Raw genomic sequence first — 10,583 nt, 5'->3', positions numbered from 1 at the left:
TGAGCACTTGAAAAAGTTATCAACAGAAAAAAAAAACTGCGACTTTAAAACTTTAGCTTAACTTAAAGTTACATGGGAAATATGAAACAATCGGACTAAAAGCTCTTTCTCAGACAGATTTGTTTTCCTTCAACCTACACTAAAAACACACTTAAATCTCAGTACACCTGAAAACAGTACACAAATATATATATATACACACATATGTAGATATGTATGTATACATATACATATATATACATATATATGTATATATATATATAGAATGAGGATCTAAGTTAGTGCTTCTCTGTGTTGGAGAGGTCACAGCTAAAGTCCTAGTGATATTGCCTCAAATTTTTACCCGTATTTAAAATAAAAAGTCACATCAAACTAGTTCGGATGTCTCTAACCATAATATCCTAACTGCTCTTCTAAGAGTGCATAGTTGTTGATTCATCTGGTATCTCAGTGATGAACTATCACAAAATTCTAGAATGAAAATGATTACTTTTATACCAGAAAAAAAAAAATGCTGATAATTGCACTTTGTTACCTTTTGCTTAATGAAATGAAAACATCACAAGGATGAAAAGAAATCCCTCCCTATGCCATAATCTTTAAGAGCACCCACTGCCATGTTCAAACTCTCTCAGCTTCTTAAATACTGACAGCACTTCTTGTATCATTAAAAGATGAAGTTTCCCCAAGCACAAGATGCCAGTGAGCTCACTAAGGCCTGCTACTCATTAAAGTACTTTCTGAAGACACTGAGGATAGAGTTTAGCAACAGCACATTCAAAATGCCGGCCAAGGTCCCAGAGCCTGTCTGGAGTCTCGTACACTTTCATCCATTGGTCAGTGATGTCATCATATTGGTAAAGGGAATTTTTCCTGCTGGTTCTGAAGACATGTTCTTCAACGGTCACTTGAGTAGCTCGAACAAATAAATGTAGTTTATTCTGAAAAAGTACCAGTTTAAGGTATGGATTTATGGACTCATCACATGGAAAGTCCTTCTTCCGAGTCCATTTATTTAGTTCAATATCATAGGCTTCTACAGTAAACATACGTTGATGATTTCCACAGGTTCCAGCTATGTAGTAGATAGAGTTCTTGTATACAGCTGCTAAGCCCTGGATTCTAGGCACAGTCATGGGGGTTAAAAAACCCCAGTAGTCTTTTTGAGGCTCATAGAAGAGGAAAAATTCTCCTAAAAAAAAAAAAAAAAAAAAAAGAAAAAGAAAAGAAAGAATATATATATTTACATGTCTGATTTTGGTTTTATGTTGAAAAGTGTAATTTTCCAAATACTTCAATTTCTAAACTATTTCTTGTATAATCTCCAAAGATACATTCTATAGTATAATAGCTTAAAATGTCTTCATTCCATGGCAGAACATAACACACAGTATTATAGTTAGCCTGAATTGGGCGATTTGTAAGAGGTAGGTACAAGGAGTTACCTTAGCTTTAAGGCAGAATAATAGTTGAGAGCTTGGCTCCATTTATTCTATACATGTGTCTATTTTAGAAAATATATTTTAAGCCAGCTCTAAAAAAGCATTATCACTAATGGTTAGCCAGTAAGACCAGAGTATGTACACAGCTTCATCATGAATAAGCCACTCCACATTTATGTGCTAATTAGTTAGAAGATAGCACATGGAATTGTTCAGATTGACTTCTATGGGCCATTAATATGTTTACTTTGGTGCTGCTATAATGCAAAGACAAATGTAAGAGGAGAAAAGGTGGCTTTAATATGATAGAAAACACACAGTTCATGGAGTTGACTTCGGGTCACTTTTAACTCTGTTTTGATGATAAAAGGGGGTGCTGAGTCAGACTGCCAATATAAAAATGTCCAAAAGAATTAAACCAGTGAAGATTTACAAGAATTTTGTTAGTTATAACATTGTATAAAATCCTTCATTTAAAAATCTCGATCGATACTCCAGTAGCCACATACAGTACAGTATAAGCCTCTAACTATTTACATCAACTTTATTTATATAAAGAGGCTTTGTTTAGATTAGAAACACCTACTTCTAAACTGAGCTTCCCCTTCAAAATTGTTTTGAACTAGATTTACTCTTAACTACAAATTGAACTGCCTACTTAGTAAGTGACATTGTAATTTGAATTCTTCTTAGAAGAGCTTGTTAAACCGCCAGCTTTTAGTTGCACATCACCTTCCCTCATTTACTTTTTTTTTTTTTAACATTTTATGTATTTATCTGAGAGAGAAAGAGACAGAGATAGAGAAAGAGAGAGAACGAGAGGGAAGGAGAGGGAGAAGCAGGCGCCCCACCAAGCAGGAAGCCCAGTGTGGGGCTCGATGTGGGACTCGATCCCAGGACCCTGAGGCAGACGCCCTATCAACTGAGCCACCCAGGTGTCCCCCCTCATTGACTTTTAACAGGATTCTTAAAAAGACAATAGAAAATAAAAGTTTCTAACAGGTACTACCTCTCAACGAATTTCTTATAAAAAGATGACTCACAAAAAAAGTTAATTTTTAAAATCTACAGTCCCCTTAATAACTTAAACCAGATAGGTCATTAAGAAAACTTTCAGAGCCTCAGATTCCTCTTATATAAAATATAACCTCGGATTAAGCAATATTTATTTCCAGTCCTGAGATTCTGTTAATTCTTTGTTACTTTGCTTTAGTATTCACATTAGTACATAACCTTTACCTTCCAACTGAAAGTCTTTTAATTAATTCTATTAAATGATCAGCCAGCAAGACCAAAATATATATAGCAAAGCATCATCATATGGAATGATATAACTTATCCAACCATATTGGACAGATTATACATCTAGGCTTATATTCCATTATTCGGCAAGACCAACAAACCTAATCATGTCCATTCTTCTATTTAACAAAAATAAGGTACTAGATAGTGATACTCCTTTTGGAGAATTAACTTGATACTGAAATTTAAACAAATGTGTTCAGGCATTTCTAGTCAAATAAAAGATGAGAGCGAAGAACATATTCTTTTAAATGGTATAAAAGCTAAAAAATCGTTATTTCCGCAGGAGTCACCCCTTTTTTCTTGTTTTATTAAAGTAATAGTGTGAGGAAAACATATATAAGCAATTAAGAAACCCAGATGAGAGGGGTGCCTGGGTGGCTCAGTCATTAAGCCTCTGCCTTCAGCTCAGGACATGATCCCAGGGTCCTGGGATCGCGCCTGTTTCTCCCTCTCGCTCTCTTCTTGGTTTTATTCTCTCTCTTGCTCTCTCTCTCTCCTTCTGTCAAGTAAATAAATAAAATCTTTAAAAGAAAAATTTGCTATCACTAATTAGAACCTTGGATCAAATATCTTATTTATACTTACTTAGTCCTTCTTTCTACTCCTACTACATGATCTTCGCCAGAATACTAGCCTTCAATAGTTTAAACAAAACAATTTTTTTAAAACTAAGTATATTAGGGGCGCCCGGGTGGCTCAGTGGGTTAAGCCTCTGCCTTCGGCTCAGGTCATGATCCTGGGGTCCTGGGATTGAGCCCCGCATCAGGCTCCCTGCTCAATGGGAAGCCTGCTTCTCCCTCTCCCACTCCCCCTGCTTGTCTCTGTCTCTGTCAAATAAATAAATAAAACCTTTTAAAAAAATAAAATAATAAAGCTAAGTATATTAGATAGTCCCTCTTATAAAGCAAATGTAAAGAAAAAGGTAATACCTCAAAGCTTTTCAGTGAAAAAACTTGAAAACATATTATGGAAGGCATCACACGCTGCAGTGAAATTAAAATCTAAAGACTATAATTTCAAGGGCACCTGGGTGGCTCAGCGTTATGCCTTCAGCTCAGGTCATGATCCCAGGGTCCTGGGATCGAGCCCCACATCAGGCTCTCTGCTCAGTAGGGAGCCCGCTTCCCTCTCTCTCTGCCTACCTCTCTGCCTACTTGTGATCTCTGTCTGTCAAATAAATAAATAAAATCTCAAAAAAAAAAAAAAGACTATAATTTCAAACTCTTTATAATTAAGTTTCCTAACCTTTGAAATCATAAGGCTTATCACAAAATTCTTCATTCTTTTTCTCTTTTAAACTAATCAAGTTCCATAAGAAGTAGCTGCTACAACATCTCTTGATTATGTATTATTAAAGAGTAAAACAATCCTGAATCAAGCTTAGAGTCAAAAATGGCTCTGAAAGTCTCCCCAAAATGCTGAACAGGTATTCACTAAATTATGTTTTCAAAATACTTATCCCCCATGATGTCAAAACACAGTAAGAACATAAAAAACTCACAGAATCATTTTAGTATCTTAGAGATCCCTTTTTTGATTCCAAAGTTCACTGCCTTTATAATTCCTTTAAAGAACAGACTTGCAAAAAAAAAAAAAAAAGAAAGAAAGAAAAGAAAAGACTCACAACAAACAGTTTAGGATAAGAAAGCAGGAGGAGTCCTCAGTTAAGAACAAACATCTGTTTTAGCGTAAGTACGTAAAGGACATTTGACCTACTCCCCTCTCCTGGAGAATAAACCAGTAGGCACCTACCCTGTAAAACATAGATCTTCTCTTTGTACTCCACAGCGTTATGAAACTCCATTGCAACAGGCATTGCGCAAACGCTCGTCCAGCAATTCTCTCTGCTGTCGTAGCACTCCACGGATTTTAGTGAGTTTCTCCCATCACCTTCATAAACACGACCTCCTATTGCATACATCTTACCACAGCAATACACCAGTTTGCAGCCTATTCTGGCTCGCAGCAAGGGGGGTTTGGAAAGCCACCTATTGGTGGAATGGTCATACATCCAGAAATCATTTTCTGCCTTATGGTCGATGGAGACCTCGCTGCTGCTGGGCCGGTACCCTCCTGCAATGTAAATATCATTATCTGGTGATACAAGAATCCCAACTTCTCTTAGATCATTTGGTGGTTTGCATAGTTTAAACACTCTTCCTGTGACTATATCTAGACAAGGCACTGTTTGCTTCTTTCCTGAGTGTTTGTGGGCAGCATCAAAGCAAATGATCATTTCAGATGCAGTCATTCCAAGTCTCTGTGTGCAGCCATTAGTATTGGATGGGCCCTTTTCTACATAGCTTTTGGCTATAGCCTGTGCAAACTGAGGTGGAATTTTCTCTATAAAGGCCTCTTCCATCAGAGGAAATCGTATGCATTTGGCAAAAATTTCTGGAAGGTGCACTTCTCTTTCATTCTGTTCATGTTCAAACCACCTTACGATGCTTTCATAAACATGCTCTTCTCGGTCTACGTTTAAATCATCACTGTCTAGGATACTTATCAGTTGGTCTTTTGTCAACTGGAGAAACTCTTGTTCTTTGGTGACACACAGAAACTTTTTACGAATGTATTCTTTTGATCGATCTCCGAGTTCCTGATGACCATAATGATCAGCAAAGATGAAGACCCCAATAGAATTCTGTGGGTCCAAATGACTGATCATGTACTTAGCACACTGGTCTTGGATGGAAGGAATCTGGAAGATGCTAGCTGCAGTGAACAAGGCTTGAACATTGGCCTCTGTCAGAACCACTCTGGAGGTGTAGGCATAGTTCAACACTAAATCCATTGATTCAGCTTCAACACCAACTATTCGAACTTCTTTTTGAGTACTTTCTGTAAGGCCGCTAGTGAACATGGATCTAGGAACAAAAGAATGGTTAATAGTATATATGCACTCCAAATAAAAATTATTGTGACAAATTTTTTAAAGTATACAGTTACCTTACCACAAAGATAACCTTGGAGACTGAAAATATTTTAGTGTGTTTCCTGATATTCTGAATGGGGGTAAAAGCTGATAATCTAGAGTAAGGATTTAATCTGACTAATCTCAAAAATTCTATTCTCAGGGCCAGTCCACTTTTTTACTTTTTCTTTTTCCTTTCTTTTCTTTTCTTCCTTACTTTCTTTTTTTTTTGTTTGTTTGTTTGTTTAAATTCAATTAGCCAACAGATAGTACATCATTAGTTTCAGACATAGAGTTCTATAGCCAGGACACCTTATTTTCCTTGGAGCCCCTATCCAGGAGTCTGGTCAAGTTGCCTTAAGGACTTGAGATATTAAATCACCAGACCAATCAGAAAATTTAACAATACCTATAAGGTGTCAATATGATATATTAGCATTACAGACTGTCTGATTGAACTCTTCATGTCCCAATGGAAGTGTACAAGGCAACTCGTCCCTGAAATCTATCTTTAAAAATCTCATCTCAGAAAAACAAAATGTTCTTCAGAAGTTCATGTTCTCTACTTCCTTTTAAAACTATTTTCCCTTTAAACTATATTCCCTTTAAAATAAAACTATATTCCCTTTAAAACTATCCTTCCTTTTAAAACTATTATCTTCTGAATGCTTCCGTAATCGTTAAAAGGAATATAAAGAACTTTACTTCACTTTCTCTTAGACATTTTGAAAACCTTTGCTTAATGAAATATACTCAGTTTTCTCAAAGCTACCATATTTTACCTATGTATATCTGAATATAGGTAAAGATTATACCAGGTTAACAGAATGCATACTTCTAAAAAGAATTTAAGAATTAACTGATGCTTTGGATACAATGGTTTTGAAAAATCCCAAGCTTTTGCCTTTGAAAGCAAATTTGTTTGTTTGTTTATTTATTTATTTATTTCTAATTTAAAATATCTGTGCATTTTGGGGACTTTTCTTGGCCAAACATTAAGTAGCCAAAAGCCTGGCTCTATATTTTAGTATTAGTCATTTACATACATCATTTGCCTTTCCCCTTCCTCCTTTAAGGCTTCTTTCTAGGCTGCTCTTAAAATTAAATACAAAAATCAACTCAAAATTCTTTTAAAAAGCCTTTGGGGAAAAGGGTTGTTTGCCCCTAGGGTGCTTAGTACATGTCTATTGAAGAAACTGACCTAACATTGGTGATAAAGTTGTTTACGCAGACAGACCCCTCTCATTTTCAAGTGTTAGATTATTAAAAAAAAAAAGAAAAAAAGAAAAAAAAATCCTTAAACTGTTAATTTTAAAATACAATGAGAAACACTGGGGATATACATGGGTACAATGATAAAGCTTGTTTGCCTGGATGAACCATCTTTGAGGCCTACTTTATCTTCTACAACATAAATTTTAAGCTTAATATCACATAGGCTTTTTTTCATGATTGAAAACTAGATCTCCCAATGTATAAGCTGGTTTTCCATTTCAGGTGCTGAAAAACTTAGCTATACAGCTACCAATTAAAAAGAAAAATAAAGCCCTTCATTAGGAAAAGATTAACTCCCAAAGGAGAACATTACCACCTACCCCTTTATCATGGGAACTCTACTGACTTGAATAGGCTGGCCTCACACACAGGAGCACTGTGACACTTGATGGTTCTCTGTTCTAACAGGATCTATCTGTAAATGTTACGTAAAGATGGAACCCTTCCTCACACAAAATCCTGAGCAGCAGAAAGTATCCAATAATCATGCAGATTTTAATTCTGACAAGTCACTGGGATCATGAAGCAGCCATGCCAGATTTCAAGCTATTTTTATTTTTTTTCCACCAGTGATGCAAGACTTCGAAACTATTAAGTATGTCTTCCTAGATCTCACATAAGGAGCAGCACCAGTGCCAAGAAACTTCTCTAGCAAGAGATAAGAACCTAAGCCTTGAGTTTTCTAGCCAAATACCTTCATCTGAATTCATGCATCTTATGCTTAGAAAGTTTTCCAAGCATTTTCCTTAATTTCTTGTAATTAAGAAAATCTACTGTAGCATACTTCTTTTAAAGTGATTTGTCTAAGTCTTCAAACTAATTTTAATTACAAGCTAGAATATAAAACTTCAGTAAGATACAGACATTTTCACTTTCAAGTTTCAATTTTTTAAAAACTATTCAAATCTAATATACAATAGAAATTTCTCAAAGGCAACTTTAGAGGGGACCTACACTTGTTCATTAAAAGTCATAATAGTGACTAAGAAGCCTGACTCTGGAATCAAACCCAGCCTCTACCACTTAGGAAGTAGTTAGATGATTTAGGCAGGTCATTTAACTTCCCCAAACCTCAGTTTTTCACATGTGAAATCGGAATAACTGTGCAGAGACAGGATGGTAAAGATATATAAAGCAATAAATGTAAAGTAAGCTTAGCCCAGAAGTTGGTAGTAGTAGTTATTACATATATTTAAATGCACAGCTGAACTAACCATATCTAATGGGTAGTCTGGATAATCGAATCCCACCAGTAGCTTCCATTACCAGGCCAAACTTCATACCCTCTGTGTATAGGAGTTTCTTCTTTTTTTCCTTCCAGCTCACTCCCTTCTGATGGGTAATACTTAACAGTCCAATGACCTATCCCTAGGCAAGTCTAAATGGTTACATCATAAGCATCAGACTGAAGGGACTATATTTAACCCAGTATTCTGAGAAAGAGGAACCAGAAACTACTGTCTGGAACATTACACTGATATATGCCCTATAAAGGTAAGCACCTTCAAAGGGAAAAACAAAACAAAACAAAAATACCTTTAGAGCATAGTTGAGATTATCTCACTGTCATTCAGTCACCATTTCTGAACAGTGAAATGCTTAAAAAAGTGAGCACTTTAAAAACAAAAGTTAAACTCAAGCAGAAATTGTCTTTAGCAGTGATCTCTTCTCAAAGTATGAAAATCTTTGTTAAACCCCAGTTTTGAAATGTTACAGTTCCAACGTTTTGATACACAAAGAAGAATGGAATGAAAAGGAAAACTTAAAAACACTTCTGGAAATCATGGAAATAATCTTTAGTCTAGAGCCTAAGATATTCATTCATTTTTATTTCATGGCTTTCACCCCCATAGCATTAAAACAATCTACTGAATGGTAATTTGTTTTCAAAAGAATGCCCTATTATGTTTTAAATTCCAAGAGTTACATACACCAGAGCACTACGCCCCAAGGATAAGTTTTTGGAACAAATTCTAAATCAGCACCATCCACTAAAACTTCCAGTGATGGAAATACTCTACATCTCGGTTTTGCAATTGTCAGCCACTACCTACATGTGGCTACTGAGCACTTGGAATGTGGTTACTTTGCCCAAGAAACTGAATTTTAAATTCTATTTAATTTAAAACAATGAGGAGCGCAAGTCTAGATTTTGTAATTATGCACCTGAGACAAACAAAAACATACTCACTAACTTAAAAACCAAAGACCCGAATTCTAGAAGAATCTCTCAAGTCAAAAACAAGGGCTCAGTAAAATAGGGCCTGCTATTTATTTTCAGGAAACAAACTCATTGGTTTCATTTAATTGTCTCACCTGCGTTTTGTAATCAAGTGGGCAACACTGAGGAATAAAGGGAACCCGGTGAGGACATCAAACAGAAGTTTCTACCATCATCATACCTGAAGTAGGGGCTGATCGCAGCAAGAACGTTTCTATGACAGGAAAATGTTTTCCCGTGATCCACTTCCACTACAATGTCTGTCAACTGTCCTTCATCGTACATTGTTTTAAGTTGCTTAAGAATACTGCACGCATGGAAGGGGTCCATGGCATCGTGGGCTGTGTCTGAAGATGGAATCCCATTCGGTGTTGGGGAAGACTTACTTAAATCTAGGAGAAAAACGTACAGCCACAAGAAGTTCGGAGCCCGTTACGGCGTTCACGCTCCCCCCCCCAACCCCCCGCCTACAAAAATACATCTTTGTACATATACACGACCAAATGGGACGGCGGGCTGAGATCTGGGGGGAGAGCGAGTGCTGCGCTGCAAGTTCAAACACCAGCCTGCTCCTCCGGGAGCCCGGCGAACCCGTATCCCGTGCTCGCGGAGGGACTATGCAGGCAGAGCCGGCGCGGTGTCTGCGGCGACTCCGCCGGGAGCCAGAACGTCCCAGCCGAGAGCGAGGGCAGAAGCCGCACGAGGGAAGCTCCACGGATGGCGGCCCGCCAGTGCCCCCTCAACCGCCTCCTGAACTGGTCGAAGTGGTGGCGGGTACCCGGCCTCCCCATCGCTGCCCGGCCGGACCGCCCACCGCCCTCCACGCCATCCATCCTCCCTCCCCTCATCCCTCTCCACCTCCCCATCCTTCTCTCCGGCTCTTCATCGCCACCTCCTCAGCTCGCAGCCTGAGCCTGGACCTCGGCCCACCTCCCCCGCAACACACCTCCCCAGCCACCACTACACCCACCTGCCGACGCGGCCATTTCTCGACGGGGCCCCGGCTCCAGCTATTTAAAGAGGAAATGTCATTTCGCTTCTCTGGCTCCCGGGTTCCGGCTCTTCTAAGCTTCACCTGGCCAATGGGGTGGCCTATGCATCCGGCTCCGCCCCTAGCCTCCGAGTTCCGTGTTCCGATTGGCCATGAGGTGCGCAAAGCGTTTCGGGAAATGTAGTTTTATTGCCCCGGCTCCCGCGTGGTCCGAGTAGGGCGGAGGCCCACGCCGGTGATTCTTATTGGCTGGTTATGGTGAAGGTGGAGAGCTGGGAATTCGCCAGCCTGTGTCCGTGGGGCGCGCAGTGCCTGCCGGGAGAGGTAGTCTTCTGGCCGAGGAGAGCTGTCATTCTGAGGGGCTGGGGTAGGGAAAGCTCTTGAAGTGCGAATTTCCCCATTTTAGGCCTCTCTCCAGGGACGCGGCTCTTTATT

General features: G+C 38.7%; 1 protein-coding gene across 1 annotated transcript; it reads right to left on the bottom strand.

Moving 5' to 3' along the window:
* Nucleotides 1–236: 236 nt before the first annotated feature.
* KBTBD8 (kelch repeat and BTB domain containing 8) lies at nucleotides 237–10,249 on the bottom strand. Its single transcript, XM_032324611.1, has 4 exons — nucleotides 10,128–10,249; nucleotides 9,339–9,549; nucleotides 4,500–5,614; nucleotides 237–1,192 (listed from the first exon to the last, which is right to left on the bottom strand). Exons 1-4 carry the CDS (start codon nucleotides 10,141–10,143, stop codon nucleotides 729–731), a joined length of 1,806 nt encoding a protein of 601 aa, XP_032180502.1. The 5' UTR covers nucleotides 10,144–10,249; the 3' UTR covers nucleotides 237–728.
* Nucleotides 10,250–10,583: the final 334 nt, after the last annotated feature.

Source organism: Mustela erminea, chromosome 1 (genome assembly GCF_009829155.1).
Source record: "Mustela erminea isolate mMusErm1 chromosome 1, mMusErm1.Pri, whole genome shotgun sequence".
Taxonomy (NCBI): domain Eukaryota; kingdom Metazoa; phylum Chordata; class Mammalia; order Carnivora; family Mustelidae; genus Mustela; species Mustela erminea.
This window is presented reverse-complemented; position numbering and strand designations above follow the sequence as displayed.